The sequence below is a fragment of the Balearica regulorum genome, chromosome 1, assembly GCF_011004875.1.
Source record: "Balearica regulorum gibbericeps isolate bBalReg1 chromosome 1, bBalReg1.pri, whole genome shotgun sequence".
Lineage (NCBI taxonomy): Eukaryota > Metazoa > Chordata > Aves > Gruiformes > Gruidae > Balearica > Balearica regulorum.
This window is the reverse complement of record NC_046184.1, coordinates 172,431,019-172,445,596: the sequence shown is the minus strand read 5'-3', so window position 1 is coordinate 172,445,596 and position 14,578 is coordinate 172,431,019. Positions and strand designations below refer to the sequence as shown.

At 38.1% G+C, this 14,578-nt stretch overlaps 1 protein-coding gene across 21 annotated transcripts in view; it reads right to left on the bottom strand.

Moving 5' to 3' along the window:
* The window catches only part of MYCBP2 (MYC binding protein 2), a 204,093-nt gene that overhangs the window by 4,194 nt on the left and 185,321 nt on the right, over positions 1–14,578 (bottom strand). For all 21 annotated transcript variants that reach the window (XM_075741636.1, XM_075741638.1, XM_075741639.1 and 18 more), the window contains 9 exons: positions 14,393–14,489; positions 11,274–11,393; positions 9,406–9,507; positions 7,653–7,781; positions 5,051–5,183; positions 4,671–4,774; positions 3,659–3,847; positions 3,068–3,175; positions 1,805–2,014 (listed from right to left, as the gene is read on the bottom strand). In XM_075741636.1, the coding sequence (XP_075597751.1) occupies positions 1,805–2,014; positions 3,068–3,175; positions 3,659–3,847; positions 4,671–4,774; positions 5,051–5,183; positions 7,653–7,781; positions 9,406–9,507; positions 11,274–11,393; positions 14,393–14,489 (1,192 nt within the window). The remainder of the gene's footprint in view (positions 1–1,804; positions 2,015–3,067; positions 3,176–3,658; positions 3,848–4,670; positions 4,775–5,050; positions 5,184–7,652; positions 7,782–9,405; positions 9,508–11,273; positions 11,394–14,392; positions 14,490–14,578) is intronic.

The window sequence follows — 14,578 nt, the reverse complement described above, 5'->3', positions numbered from 1 at the left end:
CCTGTCAAGGTCCCTCTGGATGGCATCCCTTCCCTCCAGCGTGTCGACCACACCACACAGCTTGGTGTCGTCGGCAAACTTGCTGAGGGTGCCCTTGATCCCGCTGTCCATGTTGCTGACAAAGATGTTGAACAGTGCCGGTCCCAGTACCGACCCCTGAGGAACGCCCCTCGTCACCGTTCTCCACTTGGACATTGAGCCGTTGACCACAACTCTTTGAGTGTGACCATCCAGCCAATTCCTTATCCACTGCGTGGTCCATCCATTGAATCCATGTCTCTCCAATTTAGAGACAAGGATGTTGTGCGGGACAGTGTCAAATGCCTTGCACAAGTCCAGGTAGAGGACGTCAGTTGGTCTTCCCTTACCCACCAATGCTGTAACCCCATCACAGAAGGTCACCAAGTTTGTCAGGCACAATTTGCCCTTAGTGAAGCCATCTTGGCTGTCACCAATCACCTCCTTATCTTCCATGTGCCTCAGCATAGTCTCCAGGAGGGTCTGCTCCATAATCTTGCCAGGCATGGAGGTGATACTGACCGGCCTGTAGTTCCCTGGGTCTTCCTTTTTACCCTTCTTAAAAATGGGGGTTATGTTTCCCCTCTTCCAGTTGGTGGGAACTTCGCCAGACTGCCAGGACTTCTCAAATATGATGGCGAGTGGCCTGGCCACTTCATCTGCCAGTTCCCTCAAGACCCGCAGATGCATCTCATCAGGTCCCATGGACTTGTGCACCTTCAGGCTCCTTAGATATTCTCAAACCTGATGATCTCCTACAGTGGGTGGTTTTGTATTCTCCCAGTCCCTGGCTTCAGTGACCTGGGCAGTGTGGCTCAAGCATCTGCTAATGGGCGAGATGGGCACTACAATCAGCTTCAGATAAAAGAAGCAATGGGAGGGGGGTTCAGTGATTATCCAAAATTTCTCTAACCATAGGTAAAGAATGTTTGTCTCTTCTCTGCTGGTTGGGAAACCAGGGGCTGTTTATATACGATTTTTGTCTTCTGGATAAATTCCATATTCTCTACCTGAAGAAAACTGTACATGTATGACCCAGAGACCATCAGGCTAGACCACACATTTCCTCTTCCTACTCCTTTTTCATTCTTCTAGCACTTCCGGCCATCATCTCCATAGCTGCTGCATTCCAAAGGCACTCAAGATGCTGAGGTCTGAATTTTGGCATAATCGGTGAAAGACAGCAAATTTTCCTTATCCCCCATCCCAAACAACCACACTATCGCTTCTAGGGTCATGAATCAAAATTAAAGACGACTCTTCGCATCTTTTGAGGCTATCACGGGGGAAACCCACACCAACAGGCTTGCAGTAGTGGTCATTTTCTGCTCCAAATTCACTGTTTACTGCAGTTTTGATCAACTCCAACTTGGGTAAAAGTAGTATTTAGGTGGAATCTTAGTGAGAAACTTTCCATATCGAAGAGTCAGAATGAAACCTATCTTTATACCGTTTTAATGTTCACGTAAAGTATAAGTTGGAAGTGGGACAAAGGGATGGTTGGTGCTCTGACACAGCATCACCTGCACATTCTTCAAAGGTGGCTATGACCTCAATATGCTTTTGGTTTCTGAACTGCTCTGTATATACTTCTGAGCGTTACAAGATAAAACACTATGTACATCTAATTTGCTCAACACTTTTTTTAAAATTACGATTTAACAATAATTTCTTTTCCTGCTTTCCTACTCCATACACAATGTATTAAATATACATTCTATTCTTTACGAAATTACTTTTGAAACTATAACATACGTTTAATTTGAGAAAGTACTAATTGTCATACCTTTTTGCACTTGTAGCAAACATAATAAGCGTATCTGTTCATAGCATAGCCAGCTGGGTCATTATAAAATCTAACACCTGGTGTTGTGATGGCCTCACTCTTGTGCAACCCTTCATACTCCAATCTCATTAGTGCTTTTCTCCTTACATCTTCATAGAGTTCTTTGATTGGATCAAGCAAATCCTTTAATACTGTATGATTGATTTTGTTCTGAAATGAAAAAATGATTAAAATATTTTGTACCTTTATTACAACAGCTGTGATAATTTGTATTACGGTCAAACACAAAGAGCACAATGGATGTCACAAAAAACTAAGACCTCAGGCAATGGAAATTTCAAAAATATGGCTCATATACTACATACTTTATTTGCTGCAAAAACAGTAACCATGAATGCCTTTTTATATGGCCTTTTGTTATATGAAATCATCGGCCCTTATGACAGATTGTTAACAACCACAGAGGGATGGTAAAGGGTACAGGAAACATTCACCACAGCACAGGAATGTTCTGACTGTATGTTTTCTCTAATTTTGGTCCTTTTTTAACTCACTGCTCAGCAATTAATGATGAGGACTGACAGTCCTCTATGCCAGGTCTTTGTCATTTAAGAGTCACAAGCTAATGCCATAAATTACCAAAATACAGCATGAAGGAAGAAACACAGTGTGCAGAAATGGCTGACCATTCAGAAATTTCATATTCCTAGGGTGTTAATGTGCTCTCCTTCCCAGCTGCTATCACACGCTTTTGCTTACAACAATTATAATTTTGTAGATTACAAGAGGAATTTTTAGTAATTTAAGCTGAACTAAGTACATATTCTTCAACTCTGTCCTTCTTATACTGAAAGCAAAGCAGCTTTAAAAGGGGTTAATAAAATAAAGAAGCTGAGTTTCTCGCTTCAGATAATTTGCATTAAGATTACTTCTTCCCCGCTTCCTGCTGGCCCCACATATTGGGAATTTACAAGCTGATTGTGCTAAGAATAAAACAGCACTAAGATAAAAAGAAAGCATGAAACAGACATTAAGAGGACCCTTATTTCAGGGAACAGTAGGGGAAGGTAAAAAGATGCATCAAATGATACCCTTTCTTGAGTGACACGAGAGTAAGGAAACAAGTGACATATAATTAATTTATATTGTAACAAGCAATATATAATTAAAAAAACCCAACACCCCCCCCCCCCCCCCCCCCCCCGCCAAAGACAGTTTTAGGTAAGGTGTTTGACCTAGGCAGTAAACGCATAGCTGACTTACCTTGCAAATAGGACAGGACATAAACCCAAAAGTTATCCTTGGCCCAAGCCATCTGTTTTCTAGTACCCGTTGGCAGCATTGCAAATGGAAAACGTGGCTGCAGTCCAGCTTTAGAAAAGAATGCAAGTAAGTGAACACTGGAGTTACATTAACCACTAAACCAGAAGCAGTTAGTTGCTTTTAAGAGGCAACATATATCAATTCAAAAATTAATTTATTTTAAATCCTAGAAGACCCCGATTTTCTTCTTAAGAAAGATAAAGAATGTAAAATGGTCATTAAAATCAGAACCTTTCCCTTCCAAAACCACCAGTGGGTATATGAAGTATATCCATTAATTACATCAGTTGTTTTTCTCATTTACAAAATATTTTGAATAAACACAGGAAACTGTTGATACAATCTGCTTCCTTGAAATACCAGTAATGCCAGACAAAAAGAAAGCTTTTTAAGTAACTTACATTATGCTTACAGTGTCTGTTTTGAAAGTTTTAAGAGTGTAACTTGAGGGACTTTATATTTTAACTTCCTACACGCTTAACATTACAACCATAGTATTAATCTCTTAAAAGGGGGGAAAAAAAGATAAACCTGGATAGCTGGTGCTGCTGAAAGTGCTTCAGTAAAGCAGATCATGCACATGTCATCAGCATCTTGTTTAAGAGTTGTAGCATTCTTATCACAACCATGCAAGCATGGCAAACAGTGCTCTTCGTTCTTAACGCCTCCACATGGATGACCACAGGGGTGTGTCTTGCTGCAGGCAATTTTAGCATACTCCTATTAAAAGTAAATAATTAATCTTTTTTTTTTTTCCCTTCCACTGAACGGTTTGATACAGTATCGCTTTTTGAAGGATTGCTGGTTTGTGCAATAAACTGAGATGAAAGAATTATTATGAGCTAATCATTAACCAGCATAAAGCACTTTTATACGGACATGGTATACCACCTCTAATTCCTATCCTTAGTAAGTAGAAAACTTATAAAAGTTGCCCAGAGGCCAATAACAAATCAAACTGAATGAATATAACAAAAATGTAATATATTCAATAGGCTGAGAGAGAGAAAATTTGGCACACATGAACAGAAATAAATAGGGTGGGTTAAGAAACTGGTTTGGATTTGGCCCTCTGCCAATTGTACCTGTACCGTAGGGCACAAAACCACTCAGGACACACGGATACAGTTGACAATCGTGGCCAAGTCTTTAATGTTCCATGCTCACATAATAAAAAGGCTGTTAATGCAAACTACTTTTATCAAGCTTTGCAGTGCACTAGACTTTATGTTGACAGTGTGTATTTTACTTTATACTTGGAATGCTGTTGTGAAAACCTGAGATACTTTTGAAGATGATAATGAAACTACCCAGTATTTTGATTGACTATTGGTGTTTGTAGCCTGTAATTAAACTAAACATTTACAAACTCAGAAGTATTTGAATGACAATATAGTACTTAATATTCAAACCTTTTCATATGAGAGGTTTGATTTAAAATGCACCACAGGGACAAACAAGGTTTACTCCAAATAAGAAATCAATTTGATCCTGCAGTCTCTATTTATGTAATTCATGATGATTGATAGTTGTTAATACACACCTGGCAATCTGTATCAGAACAAACGCTTCCCACTGCCGATAACTCTGTTCCACTCCTACAACCACAGAAACGACACGCTTCAGAACTGCTGGTGGTCGGTTTGCCTAGGCCCGCAAAAGTAAACAAAACCGAAAATTGTTGTAATGAAATATAAGGGACTGATAATCTAACAGACATCTAAACAACAGTCACAGAAAGCAACCAGAAAACCAGCAATTCTTACGCAGTTAAACTGTTCAATTTTTATTACCAAACAAGTAAGAGCATTGCCCTAAAGTAGGTGAAAATATCTTTTTTTTTTTTTTTTTTTTTTTACAAATGCTCACATAAAAGGTAAAAATAATCAGGATAAAGAGCAAGCAATAACAGTTGTGTTTTACCTGTTTGTTCTCTAAACTCCACCATAGCCTTCATAGTTTTGGAATCTGCTAATGCCATCAGCCAGAAAAGTTTGGTCCTACCACAACCCTCATGGAGATCAACTTTGATAGCTTCTTCTTCTTCTTTGAATACCTGCCAGGTTAACCACACACATAATAAATAGCATCTCTGTGTTATTTTTGTCACTGTCTCTTTGGATTTTCATCGGATGCTTTATAGATTCTGCAGAATTTGTCTCCTGCAAGCTATTTTTCTTTTATGCATTCCATAATTTGTACAGATTGCAGAATAGATAAAGCCTTTGTGTTTTTAAAAGCAAATATAGATAAAATTAACGCTTGAGTTAACATGGCTGGGAAACAGTAATGAAGCAATCCTAAAGACAGCTGCACAACATTTTTTCTAATTTAAAAAATATGGAGCTTGGACTTCAAAACTACTATTCAACTCATCCAGCAGGCCACTGTATAGTAAAAGCACAAAATAACATTAGAAATATCTTCATGTAACGCTGCTAGTAGTTTATTCAAAGCAACATTGATAGTTATGATCTTAAGATGTACTATATAATAGAGATTATATAAGTGTATAACAATATTTTTGACTTGCACAGAAATACACAGTGGATACTTTTGGCTATAACAAGGAAAATGTAAAATTTTTCCAAAATCGAAAAACTGCATGAGATCCTTAGTGGACTTTATGCAGTCTCTTCTTTTTCTTCTTTCCTACGTTTTGAAGATAGTTCTGTTTTCATTCAGTTCGCCTGCAATGCAATAAGAGTTAGAATTTTCCTGGGTATGGATGTATAAACTACATTTAAACTTAGTTTTAATTCATATTAGAGTCAGGAAAAAAACCCCTAGTTGCTTCACAAAGAGGTCACTTAAGCAGATCGTGGTAACTTACACGCTGTCCTTTCTTGGAGGGGGAGAAAATACAGTAAAAGGTATGTACAGCAGAAGTTGGACAAAGAACAGGCATCTAACAGAAAATAGGAGACAGGGAACATGACAGAATTCAGAATTTAAGTTGAGGGGCTTGACATGAGAAACGTAAAGGTAAAGGTGGTGAATAAAGAGTAGAAGTTTAAACATGCTTTCAGAAGTAAATAGGAAAATCTGATAAGTAGCTATTTTGGACAGATTAAAGGACAGATGCGAGGACTTCTATGAGATAAGAACTTACTTTTTATCAACTGTAATCTGAACAGGCTATATAGGAGAAATCAGAAAAATAAATGAGACTAGACTGTGCTGTGCCATGACAGAAGAGACATGTAAAATCATCATCTTAGGATGACAAAACAGGAAAATTTCAATGGAGACTGAAAATGTTCTGGCTAAGAAACAGAAGACAACAGATCCACCATGTGGAACTTCCAGGCTGAGTCTATGCTGCAAATGCCGAGGTACCAAGGAGGAGATCTGTAGAGTGAAACTCAGTGCCAGTGATCTGAAGTTTACAATCACGCGTCTTTCAGACTAGCCGATCCCCTGTACTGAGCGCCCATTAGCAGCCTGTCCCTGCATCTATCTTTTTTTGTTGTTTTTAGTTTCACCTGAGAGGAATCCAGCTCATGCACTCCAAGGCTGCTCTATAACACAAATCACAGGACGTTAAGGAGAGATTATCAGATCTGCTGCAAAAGCCCATTCCCGATCCTAACTAAAAAGCTAATGTAGATGCACTCTAGGAGAGGGAGAGGAATGATTTCCATTGAATTAACTTTATTAATGAGGTTTATTATTTTAGCCTTTGAATGAATGTAAGTAGTCAGAGGGAAAAGGGAAAATAAAGGACCACAAAAAACACAAAAGAGAAACAGTGTCGGGAAAGAAGAAATGTTCAGTAGTTTCAGAAGCAAAGGCATCTTCAACATTAATTTCAATGAGAAAAAGAAATATTCCAAGGAGGATGTATTTTCAAGTTTAGAAATGAAGAGAATAAAAGAACACTAATTAGCAGAGTACACAGAAATTTGTAAAAACTTATTTAAGTCAAAGAGGAAAGACATTTCAATCCTAAAAATAAAACCAAAAAAGTCAGAAAATTGTCAAAGTTATGGATATGACAACTTATCTGTGAAAAGACAGTGAGAGCTGGAGGACTATTGAAAAATAAGAGAAGACTGACATAAGGGAACCAGAAGAAATATTTGCTGTCAAGTGGTCTTCCTGGATATTGAAAAATGTATATACAATAAAAACGAAGGGGTCAACAAGCACTGACTCATATGATAGTAGTAGTAAATGAGGTGCCATTGTAACAGGAATAAAGAGCCAATGTATACTTAAGAAAGACTATGCAGTTCCTAGATTCTCCTAAACAATGTTAGAACAAGAGAGAAAAAAATCTGATGTAGCATAAGAGTTCCAATTCGGGACTGCTTCGCAATTTTCTAATTTTCTTCAAAAGGACAAGAGAATTTAACTAAAAACAACTAAAAAGAATTAAATGGAAACATGTATCCCATCTCCGAAATAAAAGAAAACACCATTTTCAGATTTGATACTTGCTACTGCCTTTGGCTTATATATCAATTGGGGAAATGCACACAACATGTGCAGTGCCTACAACATGATGTCACGTATACTCTACCTGTCTTTGATGAGTTTTTGTTCGCCGATGGAGATGAAGGAATCTGTCACAATCTGTACACAAATTCCCACAGACATTACATAAAATGATTGCAGCGGTTTCGCCATCATCATGGTTATCACACATTGGCTGGAGGGGAAAAAAAAAATTCTCTATTAAATCCCTCATTTTTTTTTCCGCATCTGTTTTCATTCTCTCTCCAGTCGTGCGCCCCAAATTAATAACAGGGGATAAAGAGCTTGTTTAAACTATGAATTGTATCTTTAGAATAATCAGTATCTAAATAATTACTCCTGGTCACAAACAGCTCCAATTTACTACATCCGTTCTTCTGATATTCTTCATCTCATATTTTGTGTGATGTAGCCAAAAATGCATTTTTCAACAATACAGCTAAGACATCATTTTTAACTAGTCTGAAAAAATATTTATGCGGTATAAATGGGTTATGGGCACATTAGCAGAAAAGTACTTGGGTCAGTCAACATGCAAGATACTTACCCTTAATTACTTTGATATGGTATGTTTACTCTGTTCAAACATCTAATCAAGGCTGTAGGTCATCTACAACTTGGAGAGCATACAGTGCAAGCAACAAACTTCAAAATCCACCATAAAATTAACTTACTCTATTGACATAAACTCTTCTTTAAATTCAACACAGACAATCCTGTTTTGCAATTCAAAATATCTGTACAAATAGAGTTCAATGACTGACTTTGATTATGCATAAGCACATAATCTGAGAACAAGTTTCGACTGTACTCCAAGACTATGTGGTTTCCATGAGATTGCTTGTGCAACTTTGAACAGAATCCCTTCAACAGCAGTCCTGGTAGTGGGAACACAGTTCACCTCAATGTTTGAATATCCTGGTATAAAATAGGACTGGGGAATTTCAGGCTAGGTTCAGCAGCTTATATCCCTGCTTCACTATGTCTTGACATTTCCAAAGCTCTACAGAAGTCCCTTGGCTTTCTTAATCACCTCAGAAACCTTTGTGTCTGCTTCCTTTTCAGCAGAGTTTTAGTTCTTGCTGCTGCTGCAGCTCTGTGTCTCCTGTATTCTCTTTCTACCTACATTAAACTGCTTTGGAGGCTTTGTTGCTCTAAGCATCCTCAGTTGCTAGCGGGAAGGGAGAATCTTCCCTTGCCTCCCACAGGGATCCACCTAACCGAGTTATAAATAGACCAGCTTCATTATTCTGCTCTTTTCAGATTCATATTAGAAAAACCATAAGCTTTTTCTGATACTGAAAAATATAGACAGAAACTTGATTAATCCATCATATTCCATATTAAATTTGTAAATCCTCTGAGTAAATGGTAGCTTTGCTACATTTAGTTAGAGTTTCTTTCTCTTTGGAGTAATCACTCTCTACTGAGATGGAGAAGAGGAAGCTAAATTACAGAGAAGTTACTGAGGAACACAAAAGAATTTACTCTGTTATGTGACAGAGATCCAGACAGAAAGAAAAAAGCTCTGGTAGAGGGTGTCCTATTAAGTGAGTCAATCTACTCTCAAAAATCCATCCTACAGGTGTTAGGAAGGCCTTGCTCCATCCTGAATACCAGTAGAATTGCTACCTTATTGTTCTAAGTTGGAATTTTTGTTTTCTGAGCAGTGCTTGTCTAGAACACAAATACTTCAAACTTGTATGCACAATTTCCCTGGGGGACAAAAAGGAGGAATAAGGTTAGGCCAAGTCTACTGAATAAAAATAAACACAAAAAGATATGGGTTTCATTCTCACCATCTGTTTCTGTTGTCCATCCTTTCCCATCCATCTTCCTGAGGATAGTCTATCAACATGATCCTGATCAAGTACACAGAGGGATGCTAAGGCCAGCCATAGCTATTGAAAGGTAAGGTAGGATTAAATGTTTTAGAAATACAAAATAAATAAAAAAGTCCCAAATACAAAAAAATATAAACTTTGGCAGATAAGAATGTCACTGTTACCTGCAAACTGTATCATCGTTAGCCGAAGGCTGCCCATACAACACAAGTTTTTTCTTTTCCGAAAGAAGTCAAGCACACAGTAATACTTATTGAACTACCTTGTTTCTTTCAGGTATGTCATTTTATGGTCATAAATACAGTAGTTAGCACACAAGAGAGGAAACAGTGAAGAAAGATCAACCAGAGTACATTAGAGAGAAATACGGCAAACACAGACTTGCATATCACTCCCAAACATTGCAGGCTTTGCGCGGGGAGAAGAAGATATTCAAGGACACAGGCTAATAGAAAAAAAACCCCAAACAAAAACCAAATCAGCACAACTTTAGCTCAATGAAATTGGTTTCCCTCTGTTCTCTCCTCACCGCATGGGGCATTTAAGATTACCCAGAAAAGGGTTCTGAGCTAACCGTTCTTCAGAGGAAGCTTTCCTCTCTTCCTCTCCATTGACTGCAGTGAAATCCTCAAGAGATGAGCTACATGAGGATAATTTCTCAGTAGGCCTGTAACCCAAACTGAAATGCACTTGACAATGGCATTTTGCAATAGTTTTTGATCAAGGGTTTGATTTGAACAAAATGGCTTTAACTGAAAAACTCCACTGGACTCCCCCCAGAAATGCACACCTCCACTCAGAACTAATTCCGTTCACAAGGAGAGCTATGCTGACATTCAGGGCTCCTCTAAAACCAGATTAAACTAACACAGTGATAGCAGGAGCTGGTGGTACTCTGAGACCATGTCTTCCAAAGAGCAGGGAATAGATGAGTAAGGGGATGAAAAGGACAACTGGCACAGCCTTTTAAGATGGAAAAACCCATGAGTGTCAAATGCTTGTAACCATTGCAAACCTCTTCTTTTACATGTAATTATTATGCTTGAAAAGCCAAAAATCTGTACTACCTAAATGTTAGGAATATTACAAGTATGCTTTTCGTGATATTTCAAGCAATCTATTAAGGTTAAGTTAGTCCAAGTTTCTCTAAGAGAGTCATGGAAGCAATAAAGACAAAGAAAAAAACCACCCCAGGTAAATAATAAAGGGCTCAGCAAATGATTTTTCATTTTGAGACTAAAACACAGGTGAAGTTTAGCTTAATCATCCTAGAGAATGTTTGTTACTGTGTGTTTTCATAATAGCCTTGAGATGTGGCAGCTGATGACCTAGAAGTCAAACCACTAAAATAATTGTGTAGAGAGCTGGAAAAAGACAGCTGATACATATTGTGCAATTTTCCACACAGATGGTCTCATAAATTTAGTAAAAGGCAAGTATCACAAACTTAAGCAGAACTACCTCAAGGATAAACCCCCAAATGTATAAGCATAACATTTATTCTTTATTACTTGGGAGGTACCCAAGATATAGATTTAATAAAAATTCATTTTTTATTGGTGTATTTCTGCCACAAAGAAAAAAACTCAATGCGCTGTGACACAGAGAAAGCAAGACTTTTATTAGGACAAACAGTGCCTTAGTTAGGATACCTGTCCATTATGCACATGGCTAGATTTAGAGAATCTAAACTGTATGCTATATGCATTGTTTCCTGAAACAACCTGAATAAGGAAGCGTTTTCTAAAAGATAGGAATGTTCTTGGATGGGGTCCTACCGCACGTTTACAATGAACTAATGTTAAGTTTAGTAAAGTTCTTACTCTGGTTGTTGCAATGCACCTCACTGGTGATCTGTATTCTTCTTCCATTTTGGTCAGAGCTATGATGGTTTCAGCAATAGCATTCTTTGTCACACGGGACCAAGCTTCCGACAGATGACCCTGTTAAAGAGGAAACTCAATTTATTACAGCCTTTATTAAGAACAACTAAAACTGTAATTAGAGCTGCTACAAGCAACATTAGGTTAGGATCCCAGATTAGAATAGAAAAAGTAGTAGTCAGGGATGACTTTGACAAATCAGGTGTTTTCAAATCAGACAGATCTGGTAAAAATTAGCCTTCAAATACTCAGGTGACTGACTGAGATACGCTCAGAGCAACTATTGGAATGACTAACTTGGAATAGGTGGAGGGCATATGATTTGAAGACTGAAAGGGCATATTCCTAAGCGCCCCCCTAGAGAAAGATGCAGAGCTGGAGCACAAACAAGTGACTGTGAACAACGCATTGATTACAGTGGGTTCCTAGAGAAATCAGCTTCACTCGCTTAGCTCAGCCTTCCTAAATACCTTCCAAAGCTTCTATATTTGAAAGAAATAAAGAGAAGTACACAGAAGACATCAGAACCATAGCATACTTTCCAAACCAATCCTAAAGATTCTGAGCCTATGGCACTGACTCATACCCTAAAGTTCCCAATTCAGAGACTGCTGAATCCTTTAATTCTTCATGTAATTTCTAAATTTCTAAACCTCAAGCTAAAGATGACAGAAATAATTGAGACTCACTGGACTCTAAAAAGGAAGCTATAGTGACTAACTCAGATGTAGATATCTACATATTGCAAATGTTGAAAGAGTGAAAGGAATCCCAGTTGTAACTCTTACAAAGTGGCTGATAAGACTGATGTTACCCTACTGCTAATTAGCAGCTCTAAAAAGCCTTAAGGAAAGGTTTTTAAACTGGGACCCCTCTATGTCTCCACCCTCTCTTTTTGGGTAACAGGCCCAAACCCCCAAACGTGTTTTGAGCATGCCTAAACCAGAGAGGTCTTTTACAAAACATAATTAGAAAAATGTTAATACTTCCACCCATGAACGGCCTCAGTCAGGCCTCCCTCATCTAGAATGAAGGGGAATAAAGTTCAGCCCTCTGCTTCATACAAGAGGAGAGGAGGGTCCTTACTGCCTGGCTGTTGAATATTTGAGCATAAACTCAGTCCCAAGCATTCCTTTAGGAGCTGCTATGCTTTGAGCAAGCAATTCAGAATCTACTCAAAGAGGCATTTATATCCACATCTGAGAGGACTACATGTCATCTGACTTGATCCCTTTCTTTTTTGTAATAAATAATTATGTATTCATTCAAAGTAGAATTGCTTAAACAAGAGAATTCAAGACCCACACCAGTATATCCAACAGCCAGCACTACTGGGAAACTATCAGGTATGTGGGAGATGGAGCCTAGCATAATACTCTGGACATGCATGCAAGTTGCCATATCTGACTCCAGAGTTTTAAGAACATTCCTACTAATTTCTGCAATGGTTTTGGAGAACCAGATATTAGCAAATGCAACAGTTTCATGGGTGAAAGTCTTGAACAGCTACAGGGGCTCCTTAGACAAAAATACAAGAATCTGGTTCTAGTCAGCCAGCCATTTTCTATTTCTACTAATCTCATTCTTTTATTCCGGGCAAAGGTCTGGGCTCAGCTTAGTTTTCACCAGCTGTTCATTGAGGGACAGCCAGAATTCCTTAAAACAAGGACCACAGAGTTTGCTTCAAAAGACTTGCCCAGTAGGATTTAAAAATGCTGCAGAAGAAAATCCACTATTTCCCTGTTTTCCCACTTACCCAAAGCATACCTAGCAACAATGGCTACAAATGATACTGGCAACAACGCATAAAAAACCAAAACCAAACCTTGAACAAATTATCAACACCCAATGAATTCCCAATATATGTTGCAACTTATGTGCTGAAAGAAGTAGGATGCCTGAGAAAAACATATGGGCAAGGCATCATGTTAATCCTGGCGTTTACTATTCTCCGAGTACTTGTCATTGCAACTGCTATTTTTTTGGGTCCTAATTTTTATGTGCGATTTGCTAAAGTGTTGATAAAGTGAGCAGAAACAAAAATCCATCATGTGGAAGCAAAGATTAAGCAATCATTTTATGCACGGACCAGCACCGCTGAGGGATGAGACATGCTTTCATTTGACTCTTAACTAAAGATGAATTGGGAGATTCTGAAATCTTGTGGCAGAATCAACAATAAAAAATGCAGAGAATTCCCATCCAGCGTCAGCAGCTTTGAGAAGGAATCTCCTTAATCTAAGCACAGTGAATGGTTAGAAAATAGGACTCCAAAGGTGAACATACTGAAAGTGCTTTCAAAGGGTAATCACAGAGGAAAATTTGGGTCATTTACAACATCTCATTGAAACAGGTACAGAATTAAGGAAAACAAAAACAACCTCCCAACTAAACTCCTTTGCCCTAAACACATACAAAATCCGTATGTGTGTCCCCCCATCGTCGTGTCCCCCCCCCCCCCCCCCCCCCGCCAATATTATTTTTGGGAAATAGCTGAATCACTTTTCATCAAATTCTTCTACCAAAAAACTTGCCCAAAGCAGATACAATTACGGAAAGTTTCAGCCCAGATGGTTAAAGTAATAAACAACTATAAATGCAGATTTGCAGATTTCAGTAAGACTGAAAGAAGTCAATCTTAACACGCAGTCTTAACCAGAAACGCAACATATAAAATCTACATACAGTTACGTGAAAACAACACTATTATCGTACTCCACAGACACTTTTAACTTTTTAATTGGAGTTCTGAGTGCTCAAGACTTAAAAAAAATTAGGCTTCTGAGTTAATAATGTAGAAAATGACACACAATCATTGTTTACTTCTTAAATTTCTAGTACAAGTGACTTATTTAAAAGCTTATTTCAAAACTGGATTTCTGTTCAGCAGAATCAGAACTCAGTTCTCACTGCTCCTAGATCTAGATTCTACCCAGAAGACTGTACCTTTTTCTTCTTGAGACCAAGTCAATACTAACTGTAATAGTAATGGAAAAATGTACTCTTCATTAGCAGAAATATTTGAATATCCTCCACACATTTAAAAGATAGAAACTTACTGCTGCCATGTCTTTAATGAGTTTAATAATGATCTCTGAAATCTGTGTAGGTGTTGAACCCTTCATCCACCAATGGCTTTCACCTCGCCGAATATAGCTGCAAAGGACATATGGTAATACATGAAATAAATTCAAGTAATTAGTTACTATTTGTCAAAATCCACCACGAAGAAACAGTGCACGTAT